The sequence below is a fragment of the Gobio gobio genome, assembly GCF_949357685.1.
Source record: "Gobio gobio genome assembly, chromosome: 14".
Lineage (NCBI taxonomy): Eukaryota > Metazoa > Chordata > Actinopteri > Cypriniformes > Gobionidae > Gobio > Gobio gobio.
The window spans coordinates 3,883,808-3,909,678 of NC_137107.1; the positions used below are offsets into that span (position 1 = coordinate 3,883,808).

Genomic DNA, 25,871 nt, shown 5'->3' on the forward strand with positions numbered 1-25,871 from the left:
TGGAAGTGTATCAAAGTGGATTTGCTTTGGCAGCAGAGAACAGCATCTTTTAGACTTATTGACAACATTCTGGATATCGATTCTGGATAAAACGAGAATCACGTTTTTTTGTTGTTGTTTCAAACAGAGATCACAATTCACCCACGGTTCTGAACAGACAACAAAACATAACGTAATTTACTAGAGGTTCAGACAAAATATTAACTGCTGCCAAATTGTTTTATTCATTTGAAGAATTATTAAAAAAAAAAATGGTTTGCATGAATGATTCAATGACTTCACTTGTTCCATTACTGGATGAATCAGTGTTTTTGAACAAATCTCTTGAGTGAATGATTCATTGGACTCACTCATAAAGACTTCACTTGTTTCATTACTGGATGAATCAGTGTTTTTGAATTAATCTTTTGAATGAATGATTCAGTGACTCACTCATAAAGACTTCACTTGTTTCATTACTGGATGAATCAGCGTTTTTGAAAAGAAATCTTGAGTGAATGATCCAATGACTCACTCATAAAGTCTTCATTTGTTTCATTACTGGATGAATCAGCGTTTTTGAATAAATCTCTTGAGTGAATGATTCAATGACTCGCTCATAAAGACTTCACTTGTTTCATTACTGGATGAATCAGTGTTTTTGAATTAATCTTTTGAATGAATGATTCAGTGACTCACTCATAAAGACTTCATTTGTTTCATTACTGGATGAATCAGCGTTTTTGAACAAATCTCTTGAGTGAATGATTCAATGACTCACTCATAAAGACTTCACTTGTTTCATTACTGGATGAATCAGCGTTTTTGAAAAAAAATCTTGAGTGAATGATTCAATGAATCACTCATAAAGTCTTCATTTGTTTCATTACTGGATGAATCAGCATTTTTGAACAAATCTCTTGAATGAATGATTTGATGACTCACTCATAAAGACTTCACTTGTTTCATTACTGGATGAATCAGCATCAAATTAATTTCAAAAGATGATTTATTCTATTTTAATCGCAACCGTAGACATCAGTGTTTATATCCAAAATCAACTTTTATCCTGTTACTTCTGTGATAATCTGAATAATTGTAAGATATTGTGTGGTTGAAAAGACTGTTTGTGAAGCTGTTTCATAGTGATACATGAATGGATCAGAAGACCAGTTTGCATGTTCGCTGAGATCGGACTTGTCAAATGTCTAATAAACATTTCATTTGCATGAAAGGGGATATCTGGAGAAGCACTTTAGGATTAATCTACCTATAAAAGTTAATCTTAACACATTTATAAGGCCACCCAGAGAATAAGATACTAGCGTATATGTGGTTTCAATAGTTCCATTTTTCCTGAATTGTAGGTCACAGGTGCTGTTAATTGAGCTCAGAACATCTCTTTTCAAACGATCCACCGAAAAATAGAGGAATTGACCGCCATTTAAACATACATGAGTTTTGGACAGTTGCAGTAGCGTGAGGATCATGCATCTCACCTTTGAAAAAGCAGTCTTTGCTGTGGACCACATAGATTCTCCTCCGCTGCAGGCAAGCGGTGCGGTACAGCTCGCAGTGGTTCTCATAGAAACGCCCGTCAGAGCCACACACGGGAACAAACGAAGCGTGGCACCTTTCCTGGCACACACACTCGACACGGCCCGTTACATTCCTGACCACACACTCCCGCCCCCGGCCACAGTACGTCCTCCTGCATGGCCCGTCATCTGGAGAGAGAGAGAAGGCTCAAAGTTAAAATCAACATCGATTCATCAAGATTTCTTTTCTGACAACATCGATCCCTCTTTATTTTTCAATTTTCACCATTCAGTCAATTGCAGATTGATCAAATCAATCTTTTTTTCTAATTATCCTGTTTTGATCTCACGTTATGAAAGCAAAATGAGTTTATATATGCTCTGAACGTAGTAAAACAAAGACGAGCATGTTTGTAAAGCAGTGTGCGGTTCACACTATCTCAGAGATTATGTTAAACTTTCTCTGGCCAAGTCTATAAACCCGCTCCCCACCGATTCCCTGAGTTGGCACTGGGAAAAGCTGCTGTGGTCTGGATCGCTCTTTCCAGAGCCGCAGGAACGCAGTAGAGGAAATCTCCTGCTGGGGTCACTCGCCCGATTCTGCGCCTGTGCATCGGCCATGCCAGTTTTAGTACTTTCTCTGGGCGACAGCTGGTAGGTAGGAAATGATTCCCAATTAATTCTGGACCACTGACTGAGACCGCTGGAGTGGCATCAAACCCGGATCGCTGCTGGCCGCTCTGTTCAACATACGCAGTTAAGGCTGGCCGTATGACGGTACTCACCATGAGGCAACAGAACGAGTCGACTGGCAGAGATTATGCAGCACCAAGCATGAAACTAAACTGTGCACAGATGAGATCTTTCAGTCTAACCACAGCATTACTCAATCATCATGGACATTACTACATGATTATGCCGTATAATAACACTTTTCCAGCAAAAATAACTACTGCGATTAGGGTTGGGTATCGAGAACAGGTTCCATTTTAGAACCGGTTCCAAATTTCCAAGAACTGTAGATTCAATAAGACACACATGCATTCAGATTCCACTTATCAATTCCTGTCTGTGTGTTTTAAAGGTGCGGTGTGTAATATTCATGAGGATGTATTGACAGAAATGCAATATAATATAGTGGTGTATAAAGACCTTACATAATGAGCCGTTATGTTTTTATGACCTTAGAATGAGCCGTTTCTATCTACACACACCGCGGGTTTCCTAACAGTGAAGCCGCCATTTTGCACCGCCATGTTTCTACAGTAGCCCTAAAGGGACAAACTTCTCTACAGAGCGCTAGCTGCTTTCTGCGGTCTCAGACGATGACTTATTTGTCCTGTGTCGGCCACCGTAGCTTCTCTATGTGCTTTGAAAGGTAGGGGTGAGCGATGCAATTCAAAAACATTTAAATGTACACACTGAACCTTTAATGCGCGCACACAGAAAGCCGCCTCAATACATATAGTGTCCAAATGCTCTTTCGCTTCTTCTTGCACTCTAATGGACAAATACACACAAATTTAGGGCAAAATATCCTCATAAATATAGTCCGTTTTGTCCTACGTGAACATAAACAGTTAAAAAAGAAAACGCATGTGTATCAGTATATTGGATCCGTGCATTCGCTCTTAAAGATACAGCAGCCTAATAATCCTTGTCTGTCGTCTGTGTCATTATTATTAATCAAACAAACAAACAACAAAAGACAAAGAGAAAATCACTCCATGCTCTTGGCTTAATAACTTTTGTAACTTTAATAAAGATTAATTTATATTTTATTTATGAAAAGAAAACTATGCAGTTCTTCAGAAAAAACCATCCAGCTCCCGCAGATTCTTCAGTTTTCCAGCATGTTTTGCAGCAGTGACTGTGTGATTTTGAGATCTGAGGAAGATTGAGGGACTCAAACACAACTATTAAAAAAGCTTCACACATTCACTGATGCTCCAGAAGGAAACACGACGCATTGAGAGCCGGGGGTTGAAAACTGATTGAATTTGAATAATCAAAGTAATTGTCTTCAGGGAAACATGTAAGTATCTTGTGTTTCTTTCAAAAGGCAGTACTTAATGAAAAAAAAATAGCTATTTAAACAAAAAAATAAAAATTTGGACATCTTCATCCTGTGCGAAAGTTTTCACCCCCGGCTCTTAATGCGTCATGTTTCCTTCTGGAGCATCAGTGATTGTTTCAATATGTTTTAATAGTTGTGTTTGAGTCCCTCAATCGTCCTCAGATCTCAAAAACACACAGTCATTGCTGGAAAGGGTTCAAATATGCTAAATATGCCGGAAAACTGAAGAATTTGACACACAGGATTAAGAAGGGTTCATAAACTTTTGAACGTATTCTTGTGGACGTCTTATTCAGGACGGTACTAAATAAAAAATAACATGCATTTTGTATGATCTCTCTTATTGTGTTAAAATGATTCACATTTTCACAGATTCTGCAAGCGGTTCACATACTTTTTCTTGCAACTGTATATCGTTTAATGCCATGGTCTGTCTGAACACCCGATTGGCTGGAAGGTGTGTATTCAAATCGATTAGTTCCAGTCAGTTTAATCACCGTTCAGCAAACTCTCCTCAACAACAGACATATGATATGATCATTCGCGTCTGGAGCACAAACACCACATGCTCAACTTGAATAGTCTCTGGATGAGTGTGGCTTGCAGTAATAGTGATGCTTGCCTGGCTAGACATAGTGAAATCTGATCAACATCAAAAGAATATGAGCAGCGCCTCAGGAGCCCGGCCCATGTCATTTTGGTTTACTAATTATTTACTGCACCTTCATAAAGCAACGGCAACACAGTGACCTTCCTCCTCCGTGTCAAGGTTGCAGACGATTACCAGATCATTTGTATTCCCTGAGCATTGAAGATTAGGCGCTTAGCTGAGCTCTGCTTTTGTGAAAATGATTTGCTCTTCATCGGACGCCTGCTGTCCGACCGTCTTTCTGAACTCTTTCTCTGCTCCAAGTCGAAACAATCTGGTCCGAAACACAAATGCCCCTTTTACAGCACTATTAGCGATTCTGCAGAGGCGTCATCCACTTTGCAATCGCGGCATGCGCTCGCTGACAATTCCCAACTGCACTCCGCTGTGATTTACTTAAGAAGCTAAAGAGTTGATTTGTAATCCATTCAATGTGGGCAGCGAGACAATGGTGATACACGAGTCTTAAAGGTTCCACCGAAAGCTCTCGAACTCTGCCAAGCCGCTAATGCCTTTCTTTATTGCGGCCATTCTTGGGACTGTTAAGAAGCGGCAAACTATTGCTTGTCCGACTCAGTCAGCAATCACTCCGGGCCGGGATGACAGATGCTTACACATATGGAGAACCTGGGGAATCACAGAGGGAATGTTTGGACGTATTGTTCGCCTGCTGTGGATTTCTATGGATCTCGTCCCATTGTCATCAAGTAAATGTGACTAATTGATTCCTTTCAAAGGGAGTCGCTCAGACAAGAGCAACAGTGGTGTAATCCTTGAAAGCTCACATCTTATGAACAGCGTCCGTTCTGACATTAACCGCAGACCACCCCTCCAACCTCCAGGGCACATTCATCCAAAAGTTCTGGCAGAAAAGAAGTCCGCTTGTTAAGTTTCTCAAATGTTTATAGAGGTTCTTCATTGGCATTGATGGTGATAGTGGGAAAGGGTTCTTTAAATTGATAGTTATCCCAAAAATGACAATTCTCTTATCATTTACTCGCCCTCAAATTATTCCAGAACTATACGAGTTTGTTTCTTCTGCTGAACATGCACGCATACACTACGTGATGTAGTCTATAGGTTAGACTAGTGCACTTGAGCATTTAGAGCACACTTTCACTGCGTGATTTACTCTATTAAAATGCATTTATAATGCCCTCAATATTCAAGATAAGGGGTAAAAATACCTCTGTATGCCTTTATATTTACATAATTTAATATACTTAATCAATATCACACAGAGAGTCGTTTTTCTCCAAATATCAGCATGATTACAAATGTGATATTGGCACACTTCATGTGCACTTTCGGTCTAGTGGACTTACAATTGCCGCCGCGTGCATGTGTCCGTTAAGTCCACGAGACGGCAGGGTGTCCCATTTGTCATTTTAGGTCTCAGAAGGGTGCTCGCGAGCGCCCCCTTTGCGGTCGATTTGCGCCCTCGATGCGCACTTCTGCCGAGCCAGCACTTATGCGAGCTCCGCAGTGGACTCCTTCCCAACAGTCAAAGCGGCGTTACGTCACTTTCAGACTCGTAGGAAGACCGTGAGTGTTTAGGCTGCTTTTTGGACCATTGATTTTATACAACAGTTCAATAAACAAGACTTTACTTGCATTTTAGACACAATATTGTCTGTTTTTGCTCCATTTCTCCAATTAAAATAGTTCCAAACAAAGCTACAAGACTGTTTGGTGTCTCTGAGCAACACACAGCGGTGTTTCATTACTGAATGAATGAATCGGTTGAATGAATGATTCAATGACTCACTCATTAAGACTGTAAAATGCTTCATTCTTGAATGAATCATCTATTTGAATGAATCGGTTGAATAAATTATTCAGTGACTCACTCATTCAGACAATCAAATGCTTAATTCCTGAATAAATCTGCCATTAGAATGAATCAGTTAAATTAACGATTCAATGACTTTGTCCCTGAATGAATCAGCCGTTAGAATGAATCGGTTGAATTAATGATTCAATGACTCACTCATTAAGACAGTCAAATGCTTTGTTTCTGAAAGAATCAGCCGTTAGAAAGAATCAGTTGAGTGAATGATTCAATAACTCACTCATTTAGACACTCAAATGCTTTGTTTCTGAATGAATCAGCCGTTAGAATGAATCGGTTGAGTGAATGATTCAATGACTCGCTCATTAAGACAGTCAAATGCTTCGTTCCTGAATGAATCACCCGTTAGAATGAATCAGTTGAATGAATTATTCAATGACTCACTCATTGAATGAATCAGCCGTTTGAATGAATCCGTTGAATGAATGATTCAATGACTCACTCATTTACAAGTCAAATGCTTCATTCCTGAATAAATCAGCCATTAAAATTAATTGGTTGAGTGAATTATTCAATGACTCACTCATTTAGACAGTCAAATGCTTTGTTTCCTGAAAGAATCAGCCATTAGAATGAATCGGTTGAATGAATGATTCAATGACTTGCTCATTTAGCAGTCAAATGCTTTGTTTATGAATGAATCAGCCGTTTGAATGAATCGGTTGAATCTCAATGACTCATTAACATTGTTTTTCTGCCACCTACTGGCAGTTTTAATTTCACATTTATAGCATCTTTTCCTTTTTCAAAATCCTTTCTAATATCAATATTCAACGTTTTATTTGTAAAACATCAGCCCATTATTTCTGCATGTGTAACAGCAGGCTAAACTCATTCCTGTCCCTCTGAGCTCATTAAACAGTCTGCAAATGATCTAAATCCACTTCAGATGAGCTTCTCCGCACTGGAAAGATGAATTTAGTTGACACTGATTTAATTTGCCCAAGTGAGTCTTATTATTCTAACAGAATTTATTGATTAAATGTAAGAATTTGAAACAAAAGATGATAAAACAAATGCCTTTATAATGGTAAAATGCCCATAAAAGGTACAAATCATTGGAAAAAATGATTTCTGCCACTGCTGTGAACTGACCACCACAGAATATGAAGAATATCATAAACTTTAGGAGTCAGATGACCACGACAAAACACGAATGATTGTTTTCGATAAAATCCCAGAAAATATTGAGGTACTGTTTTTTTTGTCAATATCGCACACCCCATTTTTTTTGGAGAATATTTGTAACCAACAACAACCAACGGACGCCAATGGGAACCAGGAACTGTTTGGTGCCAGACATTCTTCAAAATATCTTCTTTCGTGTTCAGCAGAGGAAAGAAACTCAAACAGGTTTGGAACAACTTGAGGGTGAGTAAAAGATGACAGCATTTTCATTTTTGGGTGAACTATCCCTTTTAAACATCCAAAAATGGTTAGCTATATTTTAAGAAACAAATATTCCATTTAAAGCATTCATTCGGTCATCCAGGGGGGCATCCAGTCGCATTAATTACCAATGAACTTTCATGGGACCTGAGAGTGACAGGGAAATGTGCGTCTGATTGCTTAGTAAAGTAAAGTAATTATTTGCATGCACAATTATTTGCGACGGTTTAGCACCTGATTCACTAAATGAATATGCAGATCAGGCAGCGGCGCAAACGCACCCACAAAATCACCTCTTGAATAATCTCTTAAAATAAATGCCCGGTTATGGCGCTCTTCTCCATTATCTGCTGCTTCTGAAAGTGCACACAAACATCCCTCTCAGATAAATGCTCAGTTACTCAGACAAATAACATTGAGTTTTGTGCATAAATAGCAGTCTGTAATGAGTCTAATTTACATAAAGAAGGCATGTTTGCACGGAAATGAATGACAATGACTTGATTTGAATACTCAAGGTGCAGTGCTATTTCTGTTGTTTGGGTGAATAAGTCAGTAAGACACAGCTGACTGATTTGAAAGAGGGGAATTCAAGCGTTTAAAAATTGTGTAGAAACAATTTTCACTCAGAAATGGCTAGTCAATTTCATAAACAATTACATAGAAACGGCAAGTAGCATTGAACTTTGTGAATAAAACACTTTTAAACATCAATAGATATCTGTTTTGTGGCATGAATGTCATATGCGGTTGTGGTGCGGATATCCTGGTCACATGACCCTGCCCTTCTCAAATAAGCCGTGACAGGTAAATACAGAAACCTGATTTTGCTCGTCATCTAGCCTTCAGGGATATTGCATTTATTGTGAAGCAGATGAATGTGATTGTAAGGCAGCATGTCATGCTTGAATCTCTCCGTGAGACCGGTGATGGCAGAATGCTCTTGACAGCACAGGAGATGTCTGAATATCAATGCCGCCGCAGTCCGAGCATGTGCTGCTTTAATTCTGTTATCATCCGGCCTGCTTCCCTGTCAAAAGTACAAGCAGAACGTTCATGTTTTTGAGAGTTTTCCTCAAATAACTCTTCTTCAGCCACTCAAAGAGAACAGAAGAATGCGTAAACAGAACACTCGCAGTCCTTCATTTCAATTAGCCACAGTCCTATTCTTACATCTGAAACACTCTTTAGACGAGTACGCGAATGTGAACGTCTGGCCGTACCGAAACATGCTTTTCACTAGTTATTTTGAGGCAACGTTCAAATCACATACAGTAAATTACGGAATTTAAAGAAATAAGGCAGTTTCGTAATTATTGGCAATTGATAATATGGATAATATGACAATTGACAATTGCTTTGTTTCTAGTGTGAAAGCATGGTTCAGACTTTCAGACCATTTACAGGAAGTTTATGTTTAAATATTATAATGTTATTTTTAAATTTCATCTCGGCTATATTGATTATGAAAAGTGAAAAGTTGCGCAATATGTCAGAAGACAGAAGGTGAGAAATGATTTTGACCACTTCATTACTTTTTGTTTTGTAGAAAGCTTTTCTTTAAAGTGAATTTCGTTTTGTATACATTTTATCTTAATTGTAATCAATGTTTCATCAGCCAATTGCCTGGATTTACTAAATAAGAAGCAAATAGGCTATAGCAGATAACAATTGTGAGGCGCTGGCGCGATCACTTGCATTGCTCTTGAACACGTCTCATAAATAAACCCAAACTCAGCCTCACAGACATGAGAAATATGAGAAAGATTGAAATATCCACTTTTAAACGAAACAATTCAAAACGAAAAGAAATAGTCAAGCAATGGTTCACTAGTGGCAATGATATGCGTCTGTTCTTCATTCATTCTTGTCAAAATTACCCGGCGAATTGACAACACGCTGACGTCAGACGCACGTCCGTTTACAAACCAATCAATGTCAAGATGCCGCCCACATAGATGATGATGACAGGACGCGAGTATGTCATGTAAAGTTCTTTAGTGCGCTCGCATAATTGCAATGTGAAACCAAACCATAACTAACCGAATGTATAAAATGTATCGAAACATGAACTTCAGTTCGGACTTGGTTTTCACTATGAGATGGATAGCCTAATTGTTATATAATTCAGGCTACAGGTTATTTATATGATATGCCAAAAAGTGTCTATTTAGGGGCCAAGCACCGAATGGTGCACCTATTGTATCCGTTAGTTTTCTTCTTCTTCTTCTTCCGCCATGGGAGTCTATGGCAGCCCATAGAACCGTATGGTAAAAAGTTGTGAAATTTGGCACACTGAAAGAGTGTTATGAAAATGTCTGGTGTGAAATTTTTCCCACCCAAAAAAACAACTTTTTCAAACTCCTCATGGATGGTTTATTCGATTTTCATAAAAATTTTACCAGATCATCTTCAGACCATGCCGGCAAAAACATAACAACTTTTTGATAAACCCAACCGTTCTCGAATAACGCGCGAACGAATGTGACGAAGAACGTGCCAAATTGGACGCAAGGCAATATCTCCGCAACCCTTTAGCATATTCAGACCAAGCTTGGTACAAATGGCTATTTTTGGCTATAACTTCTGAATGGTTTGCCCAAAAATAATAAAACTGGTCTCTTCTGATTCAGTGTGTCATGCAGAGGTTCCAATATTGACTTTTATGGGCGTCGGCCATTTAGAATTTTGTCCTAAAATGCTATATTTTATGAATGTATTTTACGAAACTCAGTGTGTGTCATCGGGGCCATGTCCTGAAGGTACTCAAAAAGGGTCTCAAAAAGTTATAATGAATTTTCCAGAAGTGCTAATAGCGTTTGATTAATTTAGCCTATTCTAATGAATGAACCCTAATGGTCTTGATATATTCCTTGGGTCATGCCGAGAACAACGATACCAATTGTGTCATATTTGCTCGAACTTGCTGTCCGCCATTTTGAATTTCTTTGAAAACCTTCTTTTTCCAAATCCTCCTAGACCGTTGGTCGGATTTTCACCAAAATTGGCTCTGATCATCTTCAGACCATCCTGACAAAAACTTTTAGATTGACCAAATCATTCTCAAGTAACACATCAACGAATTTGTTGGCATTGTTCCTTTTTGTGCTTGGCCCCGATAATTGCTATATTTTTAAATGTGATCATTGGTACATTTTACCACTATTTACCATACTTTCAATACAAAAATTAAAGTCTGAAAAAATGTGCAGTATGAAAAAATGGGGGGGTGAAACATTTACATTACATTTACATTGTAAACATTACATTTACATTGAAATTGTTGGAATACATTTTTGTAGCTTACGACAGAGAAGCTTGGCAATAACTTAATTCACACATGAAGTGGTACATTCATCAACGCTCATATTTAAATACAGCTGTCACTCTTGGTAAAGCAACATCGCAACTTGCCATAATAATAATACACAATTCATCTGAGGTGAAGTCACACCGTCACAGGCCTTCCAACCTCAGCAGTTTGATTCATATGAAAGGGAAGATTTGTATGAAATAGTAAGCATGAAACTCCATCTAAACCCAAATGAAGCCGTACACAATCAATCGCACTTCATATAAATTCATCAGCAATTCACCAAAGCAAACAATCATGAGAGAGCGTTAGTGGTCATCTATCAGCTGTTTTACAAGGTCTATAAACGGACAGATTTATAATGCCCATGTTTGTGCTGTTTTCATGAAGCTGTTCCTGCACTGATATCAGACTCATCACTCATAAGTCATGAATAATCTGATCTCTTTTGCTAAGAACTGTGATGCATGAACTTCCGCAATAATCAGAGAACAATGCAATCTTGAATATGAAGCGAACAGAAGGTTTCTGAAAGCCAACATCCATCACACTTCTTACAAATCCGCTCTGCTAAATGTCTGGGATGAAACACGACTTCCAAAAAGGAGCAAGGTCAAAAGTCAAAGTGAATCACAGAGAGAAAGAGCGATGAGCTACAACTCAAGGACCGTGACTGAGGCGAAGTGTGTGTGTGTGTGTGTGTGTGACAGGTTGAGTGTTCTAAAGATTTCAGATGTAAACACACCAACACAAAGCCAGCGCTGGACTCACTGGGCGGCCTGATAACACTTTATTGATCGTCAGATTCCCGCTCCATCTGTTAGCGGCGTGCGGGTGGTGTGTAGAGCATTTTACTCCGGCAGGTGTAGAAGAATGAATCAACGAAGACAAACACTCTGAAATGAGTAGTTACTGTAGTGAAAGACTAGTTGTTGTACAAAGCTGTGGTGACCGGCCTATTTGTCAAGCTACAACACGTCCTAGATTACAGGTGGTTCACATGTTCATCAGACAGTGTTTTTCTGAAGCTTTGGTTCTAGTGAGGTTTTTCTTCAAACATCAATGCCACAAATGTATTGATTTGTTTCCTTTCTCCTTAAAACATTTTATTCTTAAAACAAGAACTACCGATTTGCCTGTCAAGTAAGAAACAAGCTTCTGGGTCTGGGACGAGGGTGACAACGTGTCCTAACTACACGCGACGCGATGCGTGACACACGATAAAGCCGTCTTTTCCATGTTAATGAGAGTTCCCTTTCGAGGGAACTCGCACTGCATCGAGACGACACTTTGGGGATGCTCCCTTAGCATCAGCGAATCTGAAACCAGAATGCCAACTAGGCCAATCCGATTGGCGTGCGTGATGACGTAACCATGACGGCATACCCGGAAGTTTAAAAGGGGAGCTGGAACGTAATGTCAGCAGTTAATGCTCTTCAGCATAGCGCTCTGTGTCAAACCTGTTTGTCTATTTATTGTTGTACGTCAGTGAAAGTGTGTGATTGAAATGGAGTGTGAAAAAGTGAGAGCGTTCAAGCAGTGTGTGCATCCTTGCCCTCGCTACATGTCGGGCTCGGATACACACCTGCTGTGTGTGCACTGCCTGGGCGTTCAGCATGCTCGGGCGGCTCTCGAGGGAGCCGCTTGTGAGCATTGCGAGAAGCTGACGCTCAGGGTGCTCCGCTCTCGGCTGGCCGTGCTCGATGAGGCCGGCCAGCCTCGTGAGCCCCGTGGATCGGTCCCGCATCCGCCGAGGCGGTGCGGCGAGGCTGGTCATGGGGCTCACGGATGGACTGTCAGCGGGACTGGGATTGCTGAGGCATCTTCCCAGTCTTTGTCTGACAGTTCAGATGTTCTCCTTCCCCGTGTGGAAGCCCGCGCTGCGGCTTCTTCCCCTGGGGCGGAGGACCCGATGCGTGAGCGGTCTGATTCTGAGGAATTAGACGTGCTCAGCATCGAGGCAGTCGAAGTTATAAGCACTTCTTAAATATGCAAGATTCCATCTCGCGATTGCTGAAAAAAAGGCAGCGCGCAGGTTATGGGTCTGCAATTAAAGTGAACACACGCGATCGGTGTGCATGAGATACTGGGCGTATAGTACGATAAATCAGTATTGTCTGATATGGCTGCATTTAAGTCTGAGGATTTAAATGAGATATGATCTGACTCTGAGGAGTTAGATATTCAGCCTGTCATTCAGACCATGTTTCACCGTATTGTGTGACACTGTTTGGCTTTTTTTCTCGAGGGATGAAAGCCAGTTGTATTATGTCGGCTTGAACCACGTTGCTGAGGCAACGCGGGGTCTATGAGTCCGTATAAATACAAATAGAACAGTGTCGTCTGATTAAGTACGGCTACATTTAATTCTAGGGAATTAAATAAATATAATCTGACTTTGAGGAGTTAGATATTCAGCCTATCATTCAGACTATGTTTCACCTTATTGTGGTTGCATTTAATTCTGAGGAATTAAATTTAAATATTATCTGACTTTGAGAAAGAAAAAAGAGTTAGATATATTTTTTATTCAGCCTGTTATTCAGATCAGGTTGCACGGGTTTGGTGATTATGATGGCATTTAATTCCGAGGAATTGAGTGTCATGTTATCCGACTTTGATAAGTTGGATACTTTAATTCTGTCACCCAAGCATGTTAACTTGTGAACTGGATATTCATCTAAGATGGAGCCCTCCTGAAGTTGATGTCGTTCTCGCCACCTTGTGGCCTGCGGGACACATCAGTTTCAGGCAATTGCTAATCGCAGTGTCCGCTCTGGTGTTGTGGCCCTGTTGAGCTGCTCCCTTAGATGAGGCCCCTGCTGGCCAGCCCCCTCTCCCGGGTAGGAGCGATCGAGGTCGCCTCCCCTGTGGAGTTTTCGGGAATCGATGCTGTGTTCCCACCGTCTAGTACGCTTTGGGCCACATCGTTTCCCCGTGCATGCGCGCTGCACCAGCCGCCTCTAGCAAGACTTGCGGTGGTCCAGCAAACGCGTACGCACACCGAAAATCTTCCCTGATTTCGCTCTGCCGGTTAGCCGCTTCAGGGGGTCGGGGAGGAGGCTCGGTTGACACCCGAGACCGGCCTCGAGAGGCTGGTTCCCTTAGCAGATTATCTCGGCGCATGGTTATGCCTCCGAATATATCAGCTTGGGGCCGGCGACTGTAGAAAGGGGCATACAGACTGCAGTCCGGTTACCTTCCCCTGAAGTTCAGTGGGGTGGTCTGGACGGCAGTGGTCCCTGGGCAGGTTCGGGTAATGGAACAGGAAGTTCACTCCCTGTTGGTAGGGAGGCCACAGAATGTGCTCCTCCGCCAGACAGCGAGTCCGGGTTCTACAGCCAGTACTTCATAGTTCCTAAGAAGGATGGCGAGTTGCATCCAACTTTAGACCTGAGGTACTTGAATCGTTCTCTGAGGAGATTCAGATTCAAGATGCTTAGCAATTCCTCCATTGTGATTCAGATCCAGTCTGAGGACTGGTGTGTCACGATGGGTCTGAAGAGGACGCATACTTCCCTGTATCCATCCTTCTGTGTCACAGGAAGTTCCTGAGGTTCGCTTTTTGGGGCATAGCGTACCAATATCGGGTTCTTCCAGGCGGCCTAGCCCTTTGAGACTCTACACGCAGTAGCGTGTTGACGCCTTCTCAGAGAACTGTGTTCCTGGGAGTCGTATGGGATTCTCTACGTTGTGGGCACAATTGTCTCCCGAACGATCGAGTCCATACGGGCGGTGGTCTCTAAAATGAAGCTAGGCCACAGCATCACTGTGAAGCAGTTTAAGGACTGCTGGGGCTCATTGCGGCTGCGTCCAACAGAATATCTCTTGGCCTGCTGCATGAGACCCTTAGTGGTAGCTGGGAATCAAGGGGTTTTCCTCGAGGGGAAAACCATTCTGTATGATCAGGGTAACGCGCAGATGCCTTCGTTCCCTAGTCATATGGAAGAACCTTGGTTTCTGTCCCAAGGGCCAGTGTTAGGAGCGTTCTGTTGCCGGGATTCCGTTTCAACAGACGCCTCCCTCACTGGCTGGGACGTGGTCATGGCAGCCGCTTGCGAGAGGTCTGTGGGAGACCCGGCATTTCTCCTGGCACATCTACTGCCTGGAAATGCTGGCGGTCTACAAAGCTCTGAGGAGCTTTTTCCCGGACCTCCGCGGCCACCATGTCCTGATACGGAAGTAAACCAGGTGGCTTTCCTTAAGGGGAAATCCATTCTGTATGATCAGGGTAACGTGCATTGGCCTTCGTTCCCTAGTCATATGGAAGTAGCCTTGGTTTCTGTCCCAGGTGCCAGTGTTGGGAGCGTCCTGTTGCCGGAAAATCCGTTTCAACAGACGCCTCCCTCACTGGTTGGGGCACGGCATCAGGGGGGTTGAGGTCGCGCCCTCTATGCAGACTGGCGCATCACATCCTCCTGTGGTCCCAAGGGAAACTGTTGTCCATCAGGGCAATGTATGTCCCGGGGGTCCAAAATCAGGGAGCAGACATCCTGTCGAGGCAGGGGCTGAGGCCTGGGGAGTGGCGACTCCACCCTGAGGTGGTGGAGGCCAGGTGCGAGAGGTTCGGCCCAGTGAAAGTGGATTTATTCGCGTCTTGAGAGACGACCCACTGTCCACTGTGGTTTTCTCTCACGCATCCGGCCCCACTGGGGCTGGATGCCATGGTGCAGACGTGGCCGAGGCTGCGTCTGTACGCCTTTCCCCCGATCGCTCTGCTCCCGGGAGACAGGGGGTCAGTCTACTTCTGGTAGCACCCCGTTGGCCGACTCGAGTCTGGTTCTCGGATATCATAGCTCTGCTAGCAGGTCAGCCGTGGGAGATTCCTCTGAGGAGGGATCTCCTATCTCAGGCGGCGGGTACAATATTTTACCCCTGCCCGGAGATTTGGAACCTATGGGTCTGGCCCCTGAGGGGACCAGGTACATAGAGGCTGGCCTATCGGCAGAGGTGATAGAGACCTTGCTCAGTTCTAGGGCTCCGTCTACGAGGAGACTGTACAGCCTCAAGTGGAATGTATTTTCCACTTGGTGCAGGGAGCGTGAGGTGAACCCAGTTAACTGCCCAGTGGCTTCAGTGCTGGAGTTCCTCCAAGATCGCTTCTCTGCAGGGCTTAAGGATTACGTGGCTGCCATTGCGGCTTTCCACACTCCTATGGGTGATGGGCCTCTGGGTAGGCACCAGCTGGTTGTACAATTCCTCCGTGGAGCTCGGAGGATGAGGCCTGCGGCTCATTCCAGAGTTTCAACCTGGGACCTGGCAGTGGTTCTCGAAGGCTTGGCTGAGGCCCCCTTCGAGCCATTGGAGTCAGCTGAACCTAAGACCTGACCCTCAAAGTGGCTTTTCTCCTCGCCATTACCTCTCTCAGGAGAGTGGGAGATCTCCAGGCCTTGGCGGTAACGCCAACCTGCCTGGAGTTTGCCCCGGGAGGAGTAAAGGCCATCTTACACCCTAGGCCGGGCTACGTGCCTAAGGTGCCATCAAGGGTGGTCAGGTCATTGGTTCTGCAGGCATTCCATCCTCCGCCTCACGTGACGGCGGAAGAGGGGAGACTTCACCTACGTTCCAGCTCCTCTTTTATACTTCCGGGTATGCCGTCACGGTTACGTCATCACGCACGCCAATCGGATTGGCCTAGTTGGCATTCTGGTTTCAGATTCGCTGATGCTAAGGAAGCATCCCCAAAGTGTCGTCTCGATGCAGTGCTCGTTCCCCTTCTCAGGGAACAAGGGTTATATACATAACCCGAGCAGTTTTTGTCCTAACCGCAGCGACGGCGCCACGCGATTTATCTATTTTAGAAACGGTTTCTATTCCTGCGATGCCGCGGATGGAACAACAACACAAAACATAATCTCAGGTAGTGTTTATGTGCTTTATTTAATGTTAAAAGCGTGTCATGTGACTCTTAATATCATTTAGTGCTCAGCTTCGAAACGTAGTCATACTAAAAGCAACAATGGATAATTCACCTCAAATCTTGAAATTAAACAAATGGACACAAGAACGTTCAAACTGTGAACAAACAAGTGTATTCTACGACGCATATTGTTTTAGTAACTCAGTATTTTAGTCACGTTTAAATGGTGTGATATTAGTGAATTTGATTGTGTATGCTACTTATCCATTTCCTTCTGAGTGCCGTCAGGATTAATCTCTTGTGCCGAGAGAGCCCCGCCCACGCGCTGTTCTGATTGGCTGTGGTTTTTGATTGATTTGTCGCATCTCGTAGTCGCGTTGCATCTGGTGTGGACAGACAAGTTGCTTGTCGCTGAAATCTTATCGCGTCACGTGTAGTTAGGACACGGTGTAAAGCTATAAAATAATCAAATATGATGATGAAGGCATGAAGGTAAAACTACTTCTCAGAGTTTGAATGTGATCTTCAAATTTAGGTTGGGTAGGTTCTGGGTCTTAGCGCAAGTTTGTGATAAATATTTGATAAGCTTTATATTGTAATCGCTGAACACACGCAGACACACTTTTAGCAGAGGTTGCGTTACTCCGCTCTAATGTTGATTGACAGGCTTTAACCTTCTTAGATTTGGGACCATTTTTGGGGGATTTTCGCCTATTTGGGAGTTTAAAGACTGGGATTAAAGGTGCCCACAAACAGGTGTACGGTGGAAATCCAGTTTAAATAGCTGTTTGGATGAGAAATTACCTATCACAATTCATTATTTTACAGCACGTGTTTTGAAATAATTAGCATTTAATTTCGTATCACGTCACATGTATTGGGGTGTACAATAGTGATGATGATGTGATGTGGAGTACCATTCATTCACATTAATAATTGCATGACAATTTGTAAGATTCTTCTTATTATTATTATGATTTGTATTATTATTGTTATTTAGAAGAAGAATGTCGTTATTATTATTATTTATTGTATTATTATTTAAAAGAAGAAGAATGTCATTTTTATTATTTTGTCGGTCTGAATTATGTTCAGTCCCAGTCCGTGCGCAGCTGTCGGGCCTAACCAATGTCAGGTAAAGCGCACAGGCTCAACTGGAGGAATACATGCCTACAAATCAAATGCTTTGGTAAAGTCACACAAATTAAACATTGAAGTCCATGTTGCACAAAAATAAACACTGAAGTTTATCATTACTATAGCCCTATTCGCACGGGATTAGTATTATGTGGGGACCTCTGGTGATTTGTAATAATTGCGGAGGTTTTCTGTGATCTTAATCCCGTGCGAATCTGCCATGGCTGTAATTTGTAAAGTAAAAATTCCCCCGCAAATGACCTCCCATATTTCGCCAAACACAGAGGTCCTGTGATAATATTAGTCCTGTGCGAATTGACATCGCTGTGATTTGGCCGGGATTAGGCGGATCATTTTTGCAAGGTTTTTGTGTCCTGTGCGCATTTCTATCTTTATCTTTCACAAAGAATGGAGCTAGGCTGCATATAATGCGCACCGTTATGAATTCTTGATTACTGGACTAAGTAGCCTAGTCTTACTGTGCTATGTGTCATACTGTCAAATACACACAAGGTTAACATAAACACAGTCGGTTACGTGTAAAGTGAAAGTACATTTGCGTGTGTCTGTATATTAGATGCAGGTCTTAAATTGACAGCAGCACAGCCTATAGTGAACACGCTGTCCTTAAAGGGACAGTTCACCTCTAAAATTCTGTCATTATTTACTCTAATGTTGTTCCAAACCTGAATTCATTTCTTCTGTTGAACACCGACAGCTGATGGTAGCCATTGACTTAAATGTTAATAAAACTACAAAAGACATAGAAAAGCACTCTCTGCTCTTGACTGAAAAACATTAATAGCTTTAATAAGAATCAATTTATTTTATAGTGAAGTCTATGTAGTGTTTCATTTTTACATTTATTCATTACATTTCATACTTAAATGCTGCTGTACAGCTCTGAGCTGCCAGTGTAAATCTTTATATATATTTATTTTAAATTATACTATACACTAGGAATGTGTTTAAGTAAAGTTTTAAGTTTAAGTAAGGTTTTTCAAGTCTTTTAAACATACCTCAGGTTTTTTTAACCACGGTGTTCGATTGGGTTCTGATGGCTTGTCACATCAGTTTTTTGCTATTCTATTCTTAGGCGATGGGGACAAAAAGATGTTGAGAAAAAAAAAAATGCTATTTTTTTATTTTACTTAATATATATATATATATATATATATATATATATATATATATATATATATATATATATATATATATATATATATATATATATATATATTATATATCTTGTATGTTATACCTTTTGTATCCTTCTGTCATTGTATTCATCGTTTTTATTGTTAACAAACAAACCACATCCATCCCCCACACTTCTGAAAAGCTTGCTACGCCTCTGGCCTTCATGTAGTATTTATTGCATCCAAAAGTTGTTTTAAAATTGTGGAGGAATTCTGGTGAGGAAAAGAAAGGCATGTCTAGTCTCAGAAGAAACAGTAAACAAACACAACAGAACTATATACTCACATGAACACGTTTGAGCTAAAGGATTTATACTTGTGTTATCTTGACACACTCCTCCACATGGGAAGAGCAGACGTGCCATCTGATGCAGACGAACACAGCTGATATTGTCTTGGTCTGGAGTGAGGTTTACGTGAAAATAGCCTGAGGCTCTGTAGAGACACATGCCTTCCGATGTCATGCGTTCAATTTGAATATATCCTGCTCACTTCACGACTTGAAATAGTCTTGAAAATCCGATAATATTTGTTGCAGAATGCTGAACACATTTGGGTCATTCCATGTCCAACTTCGGAAACTTCCCTTGCTAAAATGTTTGATATTGTTAATATTTTATTCTGAAGAAAGACATATATAAATAGTGATGAAAGCCAAAATTTTAAAAGTCACAGATGTATATTTACTGTTTTATAGAGGAGGGTCAAAATGACAATTTTCACCTGAGATTTGGAGCCACATCACAGGAGGTAAAAATGACTTTAAAAAGACGGAGCATCATTATTTTATTTTTACACAGAGTTGGCAGCTCTATTAAGGTCTGCAAAAAATAAAATATACTTTAATAAAAATCAACCACAGGGACACAACAGTGACCACAGCTGAAGAAACATCCATATATTTTGTTTGCCTCACTCCTATTTTATTGAAGCACAAATTAAAATTGCCTGGTTTTTATTATATGAGCACCAGCAGAAACTATATGCTGGATATTATATTTGATAAACACAGTTGGATCTTACACTGCACTGCACAATTTTTGTCTTGTTTCCAGGAACAAACATATATACATTCATAAATCAAGATGCATTTACTAGAGAAGCAAAATGAAATCAGATACTCCTTTTTTCTGAAAAATTACCTGCCAATAGGGTAAGAAAAATATAACATTCTTTACCCTTTGAACTAAGTTTATTTCTAAATATATTTCTTATTTTATATTTTCTTTTATATAGGGTGAATTCAGGTTGACTCGGACACTTTTTCCAAGTCATCTCAATGGCAAAAAGTGTCCCAATCACCCTGAAATCATCATATATATATATATATATATATATATATATATATATATATATATATATATATATATATATATATATATATATATATATATATATATATATATATATATATACACTGATCAGGTATAACATTATGACCACCTTCCTAATATTGTGTTGGTCCCCTTTTGCTGCCAAAACAGCCCTGACCCTCTCGAGGCATGGACTCCACTAGACCCCTGAAGGTGTGATGTGGTATCTGGCACCAAGATGTTAGCAGCAGATCCTTTAAGTCATGTAAGTTGTGAGGCGGAGCCTCCATGGATCGGACTTGTTTGTTCAGCACATCCCACAGATGCTCGATTGGATTGAGATCTGGGGAATTTGAAGACAAGGTCAACGCCTTATGTGGCGTTCACACCGGAGGCGATTCGCGCGAAGGTGGACGCTTGAATATTTTGAGTTTACTCGCTTCAATCGCGTGTGAAATTCGCGCGAATCGTGCGTGACATTCACTGCACAACAGACGCGAATTCACGTCATGAGCGGGGCTTCCGCCAGCGGCTCGTCTCGTTGAGAAATGGCTGACATTGTCTTTTTTTTGGTTAAAATCTACTGTTAATGTGTGACAAAATGTAGTTTTAAGTCTTTTTCAGTCGATAATGTAGTTGTTTAAAGCTCAAATCTGTGGTTTATTTATAAGAAGAGTGCCTATTTGAACATCTGGCGTTTTCGGAGTTGTGAGCTCCAGCGGATCAGCGGCACTCAGCGCTTATTAACCCGGTGAGATCAGCCTTTCCTCAGCCAGTTCTTCTGCCGCTGGCTCTGATGTCTCTGTGGCGGCTCCAGCTATAATTCGTCTTGTAACGGCCGATCTTTGCTCTCATGGATCTATAATTTGTTCCTTGGCAAATCGTTTAGGCTGAGAGCAAAGAGAAGTTTCATTACTTTATATTTGTAGGCTATACTGTACATTGCAGTTGTAACGTTAGCCTACTAGCACTGACTTTGAATGTTTGACTGAATTGTTTGCTTTATTTTATGTAGGCTATAGCTTGTTATACATTACTTATACTTTTGTATTATTGATCATACATAAACTTGCATTTAACAAAAAGAGACTGGGTTGTGTTTCATGTCATTTAATGTTATCACAGTCATAATCATAGTTCCTGATTGGTTAACACGGAGCGAAATATCCGCCAAAGTTCGAGATTTGCGCGATTGAGGTGGCGCAAAGGAAGCGAATTGAGCATTTTGAACGTGCGAATCGGGCGAACCATGACCCTTTGGCCGGTTCTCCACTGGTCCTTCATAACCCTGTGGCCGGTTCTCCACTGGTCCTTCATAACCCTGTGGCCGGTTCTCCACTGGTCCTTCATAACCCTGTGGCCGGTTCTCCACTGGTCCTCCATGACCCTGTGGCCGGTTCTCCACTGGTCCTTCATGACCCTGTGGCCGGTTCTCCACTGGTCCTCCATGACCCTGTGGCCGGTTCTCCACTGGTCCTTCATGACCCTGTGGCCGGTTCTCCACTGGTCCTTCATGACCCTGTGGCCGGTTCTCCACTGGTCCTTCATGACCCTGTGGCCGGTTCTCCACTGGTCCTTCATGACCTTGTGGCCGGTTCTCCACTGGTCCTCCATGACCCTGTGGCCGGTTCTCCACTGGTCCTCCATGAGCCTGTGGCCGGTTCTCCACTGGTCCTTCATGACCCTGTGGCCGGTTCTCCACTGGTCCTTCCTCTGAGCACTTTTGATAGAGACTGACCACTGCAGACCGGGATCACCCCACAAGAGCTGCAGTTTTGGAGATGCTCTGACCCAGTCGTCTAGCCGTCACAATCTGGCCCATGTCAAACTCCCTCAAATCCTTACGCTTGCCCATTTTTCCTGCTTCTAACACATCAAATCGGAGGACAAAATGTTCACTTGCTGCCTAATATATCCCACCCACTAACAGAGATCATCAGTGTTATTCACTTCACCTGGTCATAATGTTATGCCTGATCGTTATGTATATGCCAATATTTGCCATTTGGGCCAGAGATTTTTTCTTTCTTTCTTATTTTAAGCATAAACTTTAAGCATAACTCACTTAATTTCATATATATATATATATATATATATATATATACTAGGGGTGTAACGATTCATCTACTACATCGATGTATCGATTTATATTCCTGTGATCTAACTACATCGATCTGTGCTCGACAAGTTGGCCTTCCGGACGACATATATCGATCTAACATCGTTTTAAAAGGTAATCAATCGATTGTATCGATAATAGGAAATAACGCATTGGATTTAAGCACGTCAGACTTTACATGGATGTTTTTTCTTAGCACTTTTAATAATAAAGGCGTTAAACGTTTCTCGATTCAGTCTGCCTATCTGTGACATCATCGCCACGCACCAGCAGCAGCGCTAAGAAAACACAACCTAGCATGGCGGATGACAGAGAAGCCAACGAGCGAGAAATGATCAAGCCACAAGGAGAAAGAGCTAACGTTACCTGTACTTTCAACCCTTGCTTGTTACCTGTGCATTCCTGACCCCAGTGCGCCAGCAGAGCGAGTTTTAGCACTGCTGGCGACATAGTGAACGCACAGAGAAGTCTTCTGCGGTCAGATCATGTTGATATTTTTGAAAAAGAAATCTGTAGAGTCATTGAAGAGTAGTTGGTTTCATTTTATCTTTTGTTAAATATTGTTTGTTTATTAAACTGAGAGTAGTAGCAGGTTCAGCCAGTTTATTCAACCTGAAGAAATGTTGGTTGCACTTTATTTTTGATATTAATATTGTATTTGTATTATTTTAATGTTAAAAAACAACACCAAAAGTAGCAGGTAAACCTACTATTAATGAAACCTGAAGAGAAGTTAGTTGCACTTTATTTTTGATATTAATAATGTAATGTTGGAAAACAAAAGCAGAAGTAGCAGGTTAACCTACTGTTGAAATGTTGGCTGCACTTACTGTGCTTTTATTGAAAATGTATTGAATATTGAAAATGAGAGCAGAAAAGGTTAACTTCCTGTTAATTCAACCTAAACTGTTGGTTGCAATTTATTCAAATACAATTTGAATGCATTTGCCATTAATTGTTGTTTATTTGTTTGTTTATATCCATAATTAATTTATACCGGATTCCCTCACAAGAAACAACAGGAATCTAGGAAACTTCACCTGCATTGAGCAGTATCCAGATATTTATTTCAGTCACACAATTTTTGGCTAAAAAGTTACTGAATCGATTTCAAGTCACTGAATCGTTTCGGATCGTATCGTTCTAAATGAACCAATATCGTCCTTGAATCGTATCGACAACCTCAAATCGTGATACGAATCGAATCGTTGTTAAAACGAATCGTTACACCCCTAATATAGACATATATATATATATATCTGAAGTAATTTTGCATCCCAAGTAAATGTATCTTAAGAATGTTTGTGCTGTACAGAAAGTGTGTGTTAATAATTCCCTCAGCAGCGTCGGTGCACATCTGATGGTGGTTATTTATGTGTCCTTGTAAACTGGTCACTTTCTATCAATTGATCTGCAGCTGCGCTGACACAGCACCTCCTCTATCTAACAGCAGAACTACCTCTGGAAACCACACGTCCCAGCGGATCCAGACCAAGGGCACCTTCCCGAAACACACGGCCGCCGCACCTCTGACCTGGACAGGATGATGCGTTTCCTTTCCAGAACATGAATATTACTCTGTAGCTATTAAAGGCAGCAGGCCAGCTGCAAAGAAAAGATAATCACTATAGTCAAATTAGACTGAATACTGATCTGCCCACTATTAATCATGTCAATGTGAGTCATTTATCAATATCAAGCCATATTCGCTAAGGAATTGAACCAAAAGATTTTCTATAGATCAGTTATTTCATTAAAACACAAGCGTCTCATGCCGTCATGTTGAGCAAACGTTCACTGCCTCCTATAGAGGTAAAAATGTCCCAATGACACTCAGTTTGCAGTGTTGCAACACAAGTTATGATAATTAATGGATACACTTTATTTCGATGGTCCACTTAAGACATTCTACTAACTGTAAGTAACTTTGCAACTACATGCCAGCTTACTCTCATTAGAGTATTAGTAGAGTATTAGTAGACTGTTAGGTTAGGGTTCAGGGCCGGGTTTCCCAATAACGATGTATCTTAGCTCTAAAGAGCGCGTTCTACGAGCGAAGTTACGATCACTCGCAGCAATGCCACGTGCGTTTCCCAAAAATGTACTTAACATGAACGCGCGAGAACGCCCTCTAAGTGCTACTTAAGAGTCGCTGTCCATTTGCGAAGTGCTGAAATATAACCTTATATGGAATCGTTTCCTCTGAACGTTTCACCTAATAATTGTCATCTGATGTGGATTAGCAATCAAAACACGTCTATATAAAGCAACTACCTACAGGCTGAGGCACTGACAAAATGGCTGAACAAAAAAAAAACAAGAAAAGATACCTTTCAAAAAGACTAAATAAATATCCTCATTTATTTCAGATGTGTATTTATAATTTTTTTTGTTTGTTACCTGCCCTCATAAATAAAAAATAAAAAATTCCAGTGATCATAAAGTCAGTTTCCACAAAAATATTAAGCAGCAGAATATTTTTTTTTTTATCAACATATAATAATGAGAATATTAAAATAAAATTAATAATAAAAAAGTGTACAATAAAGTACAATCAAAACCTTATAGTATTATCACAATGCACTTGAATAAAGTTAAAGGTGTAATCCTGTAGGTGACCTCATAACTCTGTCTTCTTTCGATACACTTAGAGCTTTACGATTACTCCAGAGCACTCGTAGATCTACGATCATTTTCAAGTGCTACTTAAGTTACGATGCTTTTGGGAAACAGACCTTAATATTAAGATCACTCGTACGATCGTTTTTACGATCAATTTAGGCTTACGATGCTTTTGGGAAACGCAGCCCAGGTTAGTAGAATAAGTTACTTATAGTCAGCAGTGTATCGAAATAAAGTCTTACCTAGTTAATTGCCAGGCTGACAACCTTAATTTAGAATATGGTAGACATGCTCCAATCCCTGGTTTTAGTCACTGAGAATCTAATTTTGAAGGAGTTCACACTGCAGATCGCAGGCTCTGAGCTGTGGGATTCTGCTGTACTGAAAGAGCTCAAAGAAAATATATTTCTGTATTTGGGCATGGTAATGGATATGAAAATGTTGGAAAAAAGGCTGTTATTGCTGCTGCTGTTATTGTTTCTGCTGCTGTTATTGCTGCTGTTGTTGTATTGCTGCTGCTGTTATTGCTGCTGCTGCTGTTATTGCTGCTGCTGTTATTGCTGCTGCTGTTATTGCTGCTGCTGCTGTTATTGCTGCTGCTGTTATTGCTGCTGCTGCTGTTATTGCTGCTGCTGTTATTGCTGCTGCTGCTGTTATTGCTGCTGCTGTTATTGCTGCTGCTGCTGTTATTGCTGCTGCTGTTATTGCTGCTGCTGCTGCTGTTATTGCTGTTATTGCTGCTGCTGCTGTTATTGCTGCTGCTGCTGTTATTGCTGCTGCTGTTATTGCTGCTGCTGCTGCTGTTATTGCTGTTATTGCTGCTG

General features: G+C 41.2%; 1 protein-coding gene across 2 annotated transcripts in view; it reads right to left on the reverse strand.

The window, feature by feature from the left end:
* fstl4 (follistatin-like 4) overlaps positions 1-25,871 on the reverse strand; it is a 353,963-nt gene that overhangs the window by 203,422 nt on the left and 124,670 nt on the right. For both annotated transcript variants that reach the window (XM_079834259.1, XM_079834258.1), the window contains exon 4: positions 1,479-1,706. In XM_079834259.1, the coding sequence (XP_079690385.1) occupies positions 1,479-1,706 (228 nt within the window). The remainder of the gene's footprint in view (positions 1-1,478; positions 1,707-25,871) is intronic.